This window comes from Callorhinus ursinus, unplaced genomic scaffold (genome assembly GCF_003265705.2).
Source record: "Callorhinus ursinus isolate GAN/ISIS: 27379988/994484 unplaced genomic scaffold, GSC_fseal_2.0 scaffold12, whole genome shotgun sequence".
NCBI classification, from domain to species: Eukaryota; Metazoa; Chordata; class Mammalia; order Carnivora; family Otariidae; genus Callorhinus; species Callorhinus ursinus.
In genome coordinates, this window is record NW_027397074.1 from 45,497,298 (window position 1) to 45,511,207 (window position 13,910).

Here is a 13,910-nt window from a genome sequence, read left to right on the forward strand (position 1 = left end):
GCTTAGCCACTGCGTAAGAGCCTGGGTCCCTGAGCCACCACTTGAAGAGAAACCCAAGATTGCCACTCAGGTGGGGAACCATCTGAAGAGATGAGAGGGAAGACCAGGTGAGCTCACAATGTGCTTTCCGGGCATTATGACCCTCAAGTTTAGTGGTTTGATTCTGCTGTGTAGCTTAGCCTGTCCTGACTAATGTTCTGCCTGGCATGACTAACACAAAACACCTATTTATGAGTTTCATGATCCACTTCAATTTCTATTCTCTTATGTCCAACATTCAGCCTGTAAATGACTTTCTGGCCACTCATTTTTTTTTTAAAGATTTTATTTATTTATTCATGAAAGACAGAGAGAGAGAGAGAGAGAGAGAGAGAGAGAGGCAGAGGGAGAAGCGGGCTCCCAAGGAGCAGGGAGCCCGACGCAGGACTCGATCCCAGGACCCTGGGATCATGACCTGAGCTGAAGGCAGATGCTCAACCATCTGAGCCACCCAGGCACCCTCTGGCCACTCATTTATTCAACAAATACTTACCCAGAGGCTACTGTATGCCAAGCACTGCCGATGGTGAGCAAAAAACCCACATGCCTTCCATGCTCTCAGGGAATTTAGTCTTGTGAGGAAGGGACATAAATCAAACAATTGTTCAGACATGTAAAATTCCAACTCTTGTGGATGATGTGAATGTTAGAAACCTGGTGCTATCAGATTTTTTTTTCCTAGTTAGGAATAAATGTTGAGTGCTTTCAGGTGTAATTGCCATCTGAGTAAAAATGATTTAAAAATCTAAGTTTGGATGTGATGAAGCAAAATATAATTAAATCTGAATACGACTAAGAGTCATACAGTTTTATCATTAAATCTTTTCATTTAATAGTTTTAACTACTGAATGGCATTTGCTCTATATTATAGTTACCTAAACTTTTAAAATGCATATATAATGATGAGTGTGAAATCCTTTAACTTACCAGTTGTTAGCTCCTCAGAGACTTGCTGAAGTCCTTTACTCCTTTTTTTAAATCATAGTGTTACTTTTCTATATTCCTGCTGAACCAGAGTTTTACACCAAAGGCCTCATTCAATAAAAGTTAAATCAGATCAAATCACTAAATACCTTCTTGAATTAGAACTTGTCATTCTGGTTACCACTTTAGCCTTTCAAATTTTTCTCTGCTTACCAAGTAACCAATGGTTTCAGTAAGCTCGTACACAAGATGAAATAATTTTAGATTTCCATTGAGTAGCTTTATTTTTCCATTTCCCTACATATATATGCACACATTGACACATATATATTGATAAATATATGCATACATTCACATCTTCAGATGTCTTATATATACAAAATGTATCTATCTATACATATATTCTTCACTTTTGTTTGAAAACTTAATTTTCATATTTGAATGATGAAAATCTTTACATAAATGACATTACAAATGTGGAAAAAAGATAAGGTATTTATTTTTGCAGTTCGTACAAAAATACCAGTTGCTATTATTTTCACATAGTGGACACTTCAGGAATTTTCAAAAAGGATATCCAGACCATGCTCTGCCACCAAGATACTACATCACAGTTAGAAATGAACTGAGGAGAATTTTGCTAAATTCCATTTTAGAGAAATTACAGGCTTTTATTATTATTTTTAAAGTTTATTTATTTAAGTGGGGCTTGAACTCACCAACCAAGAGATCGAGTCTCAGGCTCTAGTGACTGAGCCAGCTAGGTGCCCCTAGAGAAATTACAGGGTTTTAAAGCTGTCAGTGCCCTAGGGATTTAATACAAACATGCCAGATCAGGAAACTAAAGTCCAAAAAGGTAAAGTTTGCCTACTACACGTAGTTTAGTTCTGATCCCAGACCTAGACCCCAGATCTCCTAAATCAGATGCAGCTTTCTCTGCACCACGGTTTTTGCCTTACAACTGAAGGTCAGGCCGGATTATCTTTAGTTCTTCCAACTGCGCTTCCTCCACGGTCAGTTTTATGGGGTAAATCTAGTTAAGATCGAGTTGACTTCTGCCTTCTTGGTTATTTCTTATGTTTTTGCGGTTCTTAGTCTTTTATCATCAACATTGCTGAGCTTCTGTTTTATTTAAAAGACACACTCTTAGTAACACCAACGAGGAGGTTAACACCCACCCAAACTGGAAGCTCAGGACCTAGGACACAGCCATTCCCAGCCCCGCTGGGAAAACGTGAAGTTTGGAGACGCGGTCTAATCCACGGTCCCAGGGCCACGTGCGAGAGGAGGGGCCGCCTTCTGGTTGGCGCCCCGAGGGGCTCCGTCCCTCCAATCCGTTTAGGCCCCGCCGTGGAGGAAGGGGCGCGCCCGGGAGGAGGGGGCGGGGCCAACGACCTGTCCATCACCGAGTCCGCGGGTGGCGGCACCTACCACACCGCTGTACCTTGGCGAGGCGGGGCCGGGGCGGGAAGGTCGCGGCCGGGGGAGGCGGGGCCGGGCCGGCGGAAGCCAATCCGCCGGGCGGCGCGAGGGGGCGGGGGTGGGGCCACCGCCTGCGACCCAAACACCCTAGTCCGGGTGCACTTTGGAGCGGCGCTGCTCATCGGCCTTCCGGTGCGAGGGCCGGGGAACCTCCTCCCCTACTGGGCACCCCCACCTTCGTGGCCCAGAACCTCCCCCCCTCGCCCCTCCTTCGCAGGGGGTAGTGGGGCGACGGTTGCCGGGAAGCGCGCGCCGCCCCTCCCTCCCCTCCTCCATCCTCTCCTCACGCGCCACCCGTTTTTCCTCTTTCTCCGTTAATAACAGCTGGGTGGCTGGGGGAGGAGGGAAGGTGGCCCCGGCGGAGTCTGGGCGGGCGCCTCCCACTCACCCGCGAGCCGCCGTGTGAGCGGGAGGATGGCGGCGGTAGCTGCGGCCGCCCGGGAGGAGGCGGTACCGAGGCCCGGGGCGCAGAGAGCGGCGACGACGGCAGAGAGCGGTAGCGACCCGTCGCGGCGCACCAGAATCGAAACCAGCGGCAGCCGCACAGCCACCTGAGCCGCCCCTCCCGCCGGAGCTAGCGAGTGGCGTCCGCCGCAGCCCGACCTCCTTCCTCTCCTCTCCTCGTTTCCCGCGACTTCCCGCAGGCCGCCGGTCTCGCCCGCCGCTCCCGAACACAAGAGCGCGCCGGGCGCCGACCGCCCTTCGGGGCGCCGGGCGGCGGCCCTGGACGTGCGGGCTTCTCCTTGCGCCGGCCGCGGCGCTTCGGCCCTGCCCGCTCGCTCCTGCGCTCGCTCCCGCCCTCCCGGCGCTCGGGGCGCCGCGCGCGGGCCCGGCCCGGGGCAGGGCGGCCATGGGCGCCAAGCAGAGCGGCCCGGCCGCTGCTAACGGCCGCACCCGTGCCTACTCGGGCTCGGATCTACCTTCCAGCAGCAGCGGAGGGACCAATGGGACCGCGGGCGGCGGCAGCGGCACGGGGGCGCGGGCCGCGGCCGCGGGGAGGTTTCCGGCTCAGGTGCCCGGCGCGCACCAGCCCAGCGCCTCCGGCGGCGCCGCGTCGGCCTCGGCGGCTCCGCGCAGTCGCTCCCTCGGCGGGGCCGTGGGGAGCGTGGCGTCGGCGGCCCGCGCGGCGCAGTCCTCCTTCAGCATCCCCAACAGCAGCAGCGGCCCGTACGGCTCGCAGGACTCGGTGCACAGCAGCCCCGAGGACGGCGGCGGCAGCAGAGACCGGCCGGCGGGCGGGGGCTCCGGCGGCCCGCGCCTGGTGATCGGCTCCTTACCAGCTCACCTCTCGCCGCACATGTTTGGAGGTACGGCTCCCTCCCCTCCTCGGCTCCCCGGTTCCCTGCCTCTCGCGGGCCGCACGTGCGCCACGGCCGCGCTGGGGTTTACCCTTCTTCTTTTCTCCTTCAGCCTGAGCGTCGCGGCTTTGCCGCGCGGCCCGGCCGGCTCGCCCCTCTGGGGAGGAGAACCGCCACTGAACCCCGGCCGCGCCGCTCCCGCTACTCCCTGGGCTTTGGTTTTTAGACACCGGGGGGTACCCCCCGCCTCACAGTGGGTGCCCAGTAGAGGAAGCCCTTGTTTTCCCCTTGGGGTGAATGGAGCAAAGATTGTTTCTGAAACAAACCGATGCAACAGCCCTCGTGCTTGTAGCTTCTAGTATCAGGAAGTCAGAAGACCAGTTGCCAAACGTAGTTCTAACCGGGGACTCAAGTGGTGAGCATTTTTTTTTAAAGGCCAACAGTCAGAGGGTCTCAAAGGAACATACGAGTATTTGATAAAGGAGGGAGTTATCTCCGTTGGACTGTTAATATAAAACTGGAATCCTTAAGTCTATGTAAACAGCCCCACCTACTGCATACAGTTTAATTGGTTGAATGTGTGATGGAAAAATGTATTTTTGACCCCAATGAATTGCTACTTTAGAAAATGGTTAATGTGAGTTCCTCTTAATTTGGACAGGGCATTTTAAAAAATTGAAAGCAGTTTCTTATGGGAATCCTGCCTAAAAGATGCCGTAAAAGCATAGGTGCTTTTGGAAAAGCAGTGTTGACTGCGAGTTCAGGAAAAGTCACTTGTGATAAGTGGAAATTTTAAATAGCAAAATGTTGTGCTTTTATGTAGAAACAGGAAGGGTGCACTTGATCTGAGGAAACTTAATTTGGCCTGCTCAGTTATGTTCAGTAGTGATTTACTTTACCTCAAAACGGTTAATATCGTAAACGAATCAAGACACCTTTTCCTTCGCAGTTCTTGAGAAGAAATTGGAAGTTTAATCTGGTTAGAGAGGCCGACTATAGAAGATAAACATCCCCGTGTCACTGCATTAAAATACATAAATTCACAAGTGAGCACAGCTGAAACTGAGGAAACCATTCCCTCCATTTTTGTGGCCCCTTTTTTATATGCTTATATATGCGAGAAATTTGAGTTGGTGAAGTGGAATGTTCAATAATGTAATTTATCTGTTCTAATATTCTGTACTATCAGTATTCATGTTAGCATATTGAGAATGGGAATGTCATGTTTATTTTATTTTTTTTTTTAAGATTTTATGTATTTATTTGACAGAGAGACACAGCGAGTGAGGGAACACAAGCAGGGGGAGTGGGAGAGGGAGAAACAGGCTTCCCGCTGAGCAGGGAGCCCGATGCGGGGCTCCATCCCAGGACCCTGGGATCATGACCTGAGCCGAAGGCGGACGCTTAACGACTGAGCCACCCAGGCACCCCCATGAAAGACAGTTTCTTGAGAATGGGAGATTAGTGCAAGAATAAAGGATAAGCTGGTTTTTAAAAATATCTTTTTAAAGTGAAAATTTGCATTTAGCAGTTATCAAAAGATGTATTTAAAAGTTAAAAGAGTAAGAAGCAGCTTGTCAAATTAATATCTTATTTCAAATATATTGATTAAAGGGCTAATAATTTCCTTTAACAAAGAGTATATCTGTATGGGTTTATTTTCTGAAAATAAATACCTTCCATTCAGAGCAGGGGGCAAATAGTTGACACTTAGGTTTTTAATTCACAGTAAATTAGCAAATAACAAAGACCTGGTTCATAAAAGTAGAAGTAAAGCAAATTTACCTTTTTTCTTATTTAAGTTCCTAGTTCTCTGCGCTTAGTTCTTTTTGTACTTTCAGGGTTAGGATGATTGGGGCCTAATAGCACAGTGATACTGTGGAACTTGGGGCAGCCTTTCTTAACCAGGTGTCTGCAGAGAACAGTGCCCTAATGTCCTAAGGCAGCTAATTGTAGGCCAACTAATTTTTTTCTCCTGTGCTCTTAGAGTGATTCTAGTTATGTATCATTTTTCTGAAATTTGAGAAAACAAATAGTCTGTGGTAGTTCAGATAAAAAACTGGAGAGAGCGTGGAAGGGGATCAGAGAAATTACTTGTTCCCATCATATGATAGGAACAAATCAATATGCCAGGACCTTAAATCCTGGTTGACACAGGGAGATGGAGTACACTTAACGTAAAAACACATCTTTCTACTGGCATTTGCTTTATTGAGATTTTTACTTCTGTTTCAATGGGTAGGTTTATCAGGGAAACTTAATAGAAGCATATTTCTCCTTATCCTGAGATTTAGGAAGCCAGATGATGAATCTTACTTTATATTTATTTTCAGATGATGAATCTTACTGTAAAAAATTACACTTGATTATACTTCACATTGATTTAATTTCTTAGTGTGTATTATAGTATCAATGTCTTCAGTTACAAATTGTATAAATGGGCATATATGAAGTGATTCCCTCTGAAAATTGAGAAAAGGAATTATTTTTTATTTAGTGGGAAGTTTTGCTGTAATTTTTTAAAACTTAATTGATATTTGTGTTATTTTGTAATAGGAAAATATGGTACTAATAAGATGGAAAATTGTCCTCCTCTTTTGGGCTGTCATGTAATTTATAGAAAACCTAAACAATATACCACTTCTTTCTTTATTTAAATAGTAGTCTAGCAAATTGAATTGTTAGTAGTTTCATCATAATGAATTACCAAATTGAATGAGGTTTTCTGTGTCAGTTTTATGTTTTGAGTATGTATTTTAGGTGAATACATTCTTAGTTCTCTCTGGAGAGAACCAGAAGAGAGGTGCTTAATCCAGAATATTTTAGTTTACAGAAATTTCCTAGAACTGAACGGTTTTTCTTATTTTTGTTACTTTTTTTGGACTGCTGAGTCTAATACTATTAAAGTGAACAAAAGCCTTCTCTTGTCTATCACCTTTGTTTTAAAACAGGCCTTTAGTGATATATATATATAGGCTAATATTTTAAAGCCTTGGTATTTTAGGATTTTTTTTGGCTTTATGTCTACATTTTTTCCACTATCAAGTTGCTAATGTTCATAAAATCAGTTATTATGGGTGGTAGAATAGTCTTTTAATGATCCAGCAAGGATAGGGAAGGTATTTGAAAAAGGACTATAAAATATACCAGTGAATGGAGATTATTTCTGGAAATATGTGGGCTTCTCTTATAACCTATCCGTGAGTCTAGAAGTGAAAATGTAAAATGCGTTAATCTAGACTGTTAACTGGTGCTACTCAGTTGCTTTCGGCCTTCTCCTAATTGGCTTGAGTTTGTTTGGGTCTGTTGTGTCCTTCAGTGTTTCAGTAGTCTGACTAATTCAGGCGCCTTCTGTTACGTAGGAAACCTGATTCCTTATGTTGAAGGAGTGTGGGTTATCTCTTAAAATGGAGTATGTTAAATGAAATCTGTATTTCTAGACAGATTTATTTCTCCTAATCTTCAAGAAAGATGCAGGTTTTGGGGCACCTGGGTGGCTCAGCCGTTAAGCGTCTGCCTTCGGCTCAGGTCATGATCCCAGGGTCCTGGGATCGAGCCCCACATCGGGCTCCCTGCTCGGCGGGAAGCCTGCTTCTCCCTCTCCCACTCCCCCTGCTTGTGTTCCTGCTCTCACTAATTCTCTCTCTGTCAAATAAATAAATAAAATCTTAAAAAAAAAAAAAAGAAAGATGCGGGTTTTTAAGGTAGTGGATTATCTCCATTGTTACTGAATCATTCTCAGTCATCCCTTCTTACCAGTATCTAGTGCCAAAATACTTGAATTTGGGTTATTGTGATTAATCTACTTCCTGTTTCTGAATTTTCTTTAATTCATTTGAAAACCTTTATGCAGTGTGGCAGAAGAGAAATACCTGCTTCTTCATAAGAAAAATTACACTTCTAACTACCACCCTTGTCACTGCCCAAAAGAACAACTCTGGCGGTTAATGTTTCTCACTTGTAATCCCACATATCTTTAAACACTATAGGAGATACCTGGTGTTGTATGCTTTGTTATGCTAAAGTGTGGGCTCTGTCCTGGAAGTTTCTGCTTTGGGAATATTTTGAAAATCCTCTTTCACCCCTCTTCTTCCACCTCCAGCTTTATTTTATTATTTTTTTTCCCCGAAAGTTCTCTTGTCTGCAGGGTAGAAGGTGGGCTGGAGGAAGGAGTGGTTTGTGTTGCACTGGGCATCAGCTGATATGAAAGGTGCCTGACCTGAGTACTTCTGATGCTTTGCTAGTTGCAAAGCCAGTCCTTGAACTAAGGATAGTGCCTCCAGCAAGTCCCCAGCCCCCTCCAATTTGATTGCTTAGCCTCGTAACCAGTAAGTGGGTTATTTGTTTTTTGGTTACCAATACTGTTAATTAGGTACGAGTTTTTAAAATATTTATTATTCTGTGTTTATAAGGAGAATTCCCTTAATGTTATACTTAACTGAATATGCTGGGTATATCTATGATTGAGTATATTAGCAAATGGGTTAAAAAAAGTATAGGAACAGTTTTATGTAGCAAAGTACTTCTTAAATGTTTCAATTGTGCATGTATTTGGGATTAACTAATGAGTTAAGTTTGTTCTACCCTTGTTTAAGTGTTTGGAAATTGGGGAAGACATGTCTTTTGTGTAAACAGTAGGGTTCAGAAATACCTTAGGTTCTGATTTTGTAAGTTTTCTCTTCTCATTATTAACAAATTACTATACATTTTGCTGTCCAAAACAAAACATATCTATTCTCTCAGTTTTTATGGGTAAGGAGTCTGGGTTCATTTTAGCTTGGGTCCTCTGCGAGATTGCAATAAAAGTATGCCAGGACTGGGTTGTTATTTAGAGACTCAACTGGGGAAGGGTCTCTTTTTAAGCCGCCTCAAGTTGTTGTCCGAATTCATTTCCTCATAGTTGCTAAGCACATGACATCTTGCTGCTTCAGAGCCAGCAAAGGAGACAGTCTAGTGAGGTGAGCTGGTGCTACATACACTCTTACATAAATATGTACATGTAATCACATAGAGTTCATTGCTTTGCTGCTTGCACTGGTTGGAAGCAAGTCACAGGTCCCCCTATACTCAAGGGGAGGGAATGACAGGTGTAAATTTCAGAAGACAGGGATCATGTGTGGCCATCCTGAAGTTTACCACATTGATTGTAGACTTAGGTTGACCAGTTAAACATGCTACTGTTCTAACTTTATTTTTAAACTCACTTTTCATTTACTTTAGAAAAGTTCTAATGTATGTGGTAAATGTTGCTTTAGTAAACATGAATTTATTTTTTTAAGGGGCTGGCATTGTAGTTTTCAGGGGTGCAAACAAGGCTTTTCCTGTGCTTGCTCAGGTCTCAGTTGAATATACATTGTAACAAGTGCTGTAATAGGACTATTAACAAAATGTTTTGTAAGGTATCCTTGTTTCAAGTAAGGAATACTTCACAGAGACAGGTAACATTTGAACTTTAAGGATTTAGCAGTCGTTGGGGACGGGGAGGACACTAACAGACTAAGGAAGAATCCACAAAAGCCTTGGATTTTGATAGGGCATATTGAAAAGTTAAATGTGTCTGGGTTGTAGGCCGTAAGGATGACTGATGAGGACATGAAACTAGAAAAGTCGGTTTGGACCATTTGTTGAGGATTTTATAGTGCTGTACCTTTGTTTTACTTAGCCAAGTTTTAAAGTAGGCACCCCTGTGGTCATAGTTGATAATGGATGGCAGCCTTCCTGAGGAGTGCAGTGCTCAGCCTGTGACACTGTTAGAGCACTGCTACTCATGATTAAATTGCTTGTTAGGAGGGGAGAGATAGCAGGAAGATAAGCTAGGATTCTTTTAGACTATAATTGGTGGAAGGTGCCTAAATTGAAATTACAGCTTTGGTGGAGGAGAGGAAAAGTTGGATTTGAGTGAGGTTTCTAAGGTAAAACTGATAGGATTGAGAACCGGGGTGCATAGTGATGTCATTAACCAATACGAAAAATAAAGGAAAAAAATTTTAGGAAATGAGTTCCTTCAGGCCTGTTAAATTTTGAGTGGCTATGGGGTTTCCATCTAGAAACATCCTTTAAGCAGTTGGAAATATACGTCAGTAATTTAGGACATTACCAAAAATTGAGAAATAGTCAATTAGCAGATTTTAAGTGAAGCCAAAAAAATAGGATTACTAAGGGATGAATATAAATTGAGGAGGAGCAAGCATGAAATCCTGGGGAGCAAGAATTTTAAAAGACAAGCAGAGTAGGAGAACAATTGGACCTGTCATTCCCTCCCCTTGAGTCTAGCAGGACCTGTGACTTGCTTCCAACCAGTGCAATTGAACCCAAGGAGAAGTTGATGGAAATTTTTTTTTTAAATCATAAAAATAATACATGTTCATTAGAGAAAACTAAAATGCAGAAAATACTGAAAAACACATACAAAAAAAATAGCAAATAACTCGTAATCTTACTGCCAGAAATAAAATTTGGAACATTCATCCTATATATTCTTTTCATTTTATTTTTTATTTTTTTAAAGTTTTTTTTTTTAAGATTTTTATTTATTTATTGAGAGAGAGAGAGAGAGAATGGTAGAGAGAGAGCATGAGAGGGAGGAAGGTCAGAGGGAGAAGCAGACTCCCTGCTGAGCAGGGAGCCCGATACGGGACTGGATCCCGGGACTTCAGGATCATGACCTGAGCCGAAGGCAGTTGCTCAACCAACTGAGCCACCCAGGCACCCTATATTCTTTTCATTTTAAACTTTTGTGATGTTCTAATGTAAAATTTTAAAGCTACAGATTTCTCTCTGAGAATTGCTTTAGCTGAATCCCACAGATTTTGAAGTGGTTTTGTTAACATGCAGTTAAAAATATTGTCTAATTTCTCTTGTGAGCTCTTCTTTTATCCATGGGTCAGATATTCTTTGATGACATGCTCTTTCCACTTAATTAGTTTCTTCCATGACATTGAATTTTTTTATAACATGGTTTTTAATGACTGCTCAGTGTTCCCAAATTCACTAAGTATTTAATGAGGACCTACTTTGCCATGTACTGTACTGAGGATACAGAACTGAAGAAATAAAACACATACCCCTGCTTTCATGGACCTTCTGTCCTACTTGAGGAAGAAAGTAAACAAGTAAAAATAATGTGTCAGTGGGTGTTGAATGTGACAGGGAAAAATGGAGTGGAAAGGTGGGTAGAGATTGGGGGGTGGAGACTTGTCCCTATGTTAAGTAGTGTTCTGGAGATAACTTCACTGACAAGGTTGACGTATAAGCAGAGGGAAGGGAGCAAGCCATGAGGGATCTCTAAAGGAAAAACATACCCAGGCAGAAGGAACGGTTAGCTAGAAAGGCCCCGAGGAATGAATGTACCTGATGTGTTTTGGTGAGAAAGGCTGTGAAACCAGTGTAGTTGGAATGCAGAGGGTTGTAGATGAGGGCAGAGAGGAGGAGTGGGATGGGGCAGAATCATAAAACCACTGAGCTGGTTTTTTGACTTTTGTTTTAGAGATTTGAGAGTTTCGTTTTGTTTTTAAAAGATTTTATTTCTTTATTTGTCAGAGAGAGCGTGCTTGCGCAAACAGGGGGAAGGGCAGGCAGAGGGAGAAGCAGGCTCCCCACTGAGCAAGGAGCCCAATGGCAGGACTCGATCCCAGGACCCTGGGATCATGACCTGAGCCAAAGGCAGACGTTTAACTGACTGAGCCACCCAGGCATCCCAGCATTTGAGAGTTTTTTGAGCAGAAGATTGACATAACCGGCCTTGGGCCTTTAAAGGATTACTCTGGCCACAGTGTGAGAGTGGACACTAGAGGGCAAGAGTCAAGCAAGGAGTTAAAAATCAGGGCAAAAGAGAACAGTGGCTTGGACCAGGGTGGTGGCACTGAAGGTGGTGAGGAGTGGCCAGACTCTGGATGTCCTGTTCTTGGAAGATGGAGCCAACTGGATGAGCTGTTGGAGGAGTGAGAGTGAAAGCAGAGGCGGGGTTTATATGGTTTATTTGCAGTTGGGTGCTATTATGTACTAGTGCTGTCACGATCCTGGCATGCAAATGTTTATGTTTCTCCAGTTCTTAAAAATTTATCGGGAGTGTGGGATTGTTAGAACCAAAGATAGGCATTTGTTCAAGGCATTTGATCTTTATTGCTGAATTGCCCTTTAGAAAGGGCAGCTTCTTCAAAGTATAATTTCAGGAGTATTTAAATTTTTTCTCCCCATGAAAACTCTAGTGAGGTTTTTAATACTTAACAGGGCAGGTTGGTAGATGCATTTTGAGTAATATCTATCAGTCATGATTTAGTGCTCTTTTTTTTAATAGTAAATTTAGTGTATCAAAAAAGAATAAGTATATTCCATCATTTGAATTTAATAAATTCTGACCATCTTATATATCCTAATTTTTGTTGAAATTGTGATTAGTTTGATAATATATAAATTTATTTGTATACATGTGAGCTGAGAGAAATAGAACAAAGAAAACATATACAAAATGAGTTATTACATGTAATTGATTTCAAAGAGCCAGCTTTTGGTTTGAATGATAAATTTTACCACTTTATTTTTTTTAAATTTCATCAGTACTGCTCTTATCTCTTATTTTCTTTCTCATTTTGTAAAGTTAATTGTGCCCTTCTAGCTTTTTTTTCCTTTTTTTTTTTTTTTTTTTTAAAGTAAGCTCTACACCTAATGCGGGGCTTGAATTCACGGCCTTGAGATCAAGAGTTGCATGCTGTATTGACTGAGCTAGCGAGAGGGGCCCCTCTTTTAGCTTCTTAGTCCATTTTATTTTTCTTTTGTTCTTTTTTAATAATAAAAGCATTAAGGCGATGATTACTCCTCCGTACATGTAGTCATTTCCTATAGCTTTCGATACTTAGTATTTTTATTGTCATTAAGTAAATGAACACTCTTGAGGAATAATTTTGTTAACTAAGATTTTTTTTTTTTTTAAACCTAGGAGTTATATTAAAATGACTTTAACATCTTTGGTAAATTTACCGTTGTTTTGCTACCCTCTTGTTATTTCTAGTGTAAATTAGAAGTATTGCATTGTGGTCATAGAGTCTTAAGACTTTTTCAGTTGCAAATGATAGAAATTCAATGGAAAAACAGTATTATAGATCTTGGGATAGATCTGTGTTCATCCACTCTGCACTGCATTTTTGATTGGCGCTTTCAGCTTGCTAGCTCTTATCTTTCATTTTGGGTAGTTGTTTGGAATTATTTCTGTGATTATTTTTTCTGCTGTTTTCTCATTTCAGTGTTGGATACTTAGAGTGATCCTTTGCTGTATCTTTTTTCTATCTTTGTTTTTGGTTCTTTTTATGGGAGTTTTTTCCCCAACTTCTGTCTTCTAACTCTTTACTTGACTTTTGTTTATTTCTGTAATCTTTTTAATTTCCAAGAGCTTTTTTTTTTAATTGTGAATTTTTTCATACATTTTGTTCTTTTGTGGGTACAATCTTTTTCTAAGAGTATTAATGATACGTGTTTATGTGTATGCATATGCTTTATTTCCCCCTCCCAATTACTCAGTTTCTTCCCAGTTGCTTTTTCTCTTTGTTTGGCTTCAGTCTTCTCTCTTCAAATGTTTGGTGATTGTTGCCTGGTCACCATTCATTCTCGTTGGAAGCTGTGTGTGCATGCAGGGTTATCTGTTTGGGCCCCTTTTCTTAGGAATTGGGAAATTCCTAAGAATTACTGTCTTTTTTTTTTTTTTGGATTGGCATATTTTCCAGAATGGCTTTTCTCTCTCTCTCTCTCTCTCTCTTTTTTTTCTTTTTGCCTGGAGGATGTACTATTTTATACATCTGTTCTAGGAGCAGAGTGAGAAGAAAGTTGGGAGTGTTAACACTCAGTGTGGTACTTTCATTTAATTCCCATACTCATTATCAGTAGGTACCTCTGTCTTTATTCCTGTTATCCCCAAGTCCAGAAACTTGCTCTCTCCGAATAACAAACCTCCAGTCTAATGCCAGCGTGGGGGAGGAACAGCTGCCTCGTTGCTGGGAATCGGGGAGGATAACTGGAAAGAGACTTGCAGTGACTCTTTCTCTCTTGTGCCTCGTGTAAATCAGCTTGCCTTTCTGCTTTCCTAATTCTGCAGTGAAAGTTACCACTCATTTTCTTTCTGTAGTCTAACGATATCCCTTTTTCCCCCTCTATACTTTTATAGGCTTAATTCCTTT

The 13,910-nt window shown here is 42.5% G+C and overlaps 1 protein-coding gene across 2 annotated transcripts in view; it reads left to right on the forward strand.

Moving 5' to 3' along the window:
* Positions 1-3,237: 3,237 nt before the first annotated feature.
* The window catches only part of ZNRF2 (zinc and ring finger 2), a 111,839-nt gene continuing 101,166 nt past the window's right edge, over positions 3,238-13,910 (forward strand). For both annotated transcript variants that reach the window (XM_025873093.2, XM_073899018.1), the window contains exon 1: positions 3,238-3,753. In XM_025873093.2, coding sequence (XP_025728878.1) covers positions 3,297-3,753 — 457 coding nt within the window. In that variant the 5' untranslated portion in view covers positions 3,238-3,296. The remainder of the gene's footprint in view (positions 3,754-13,910) is intronic.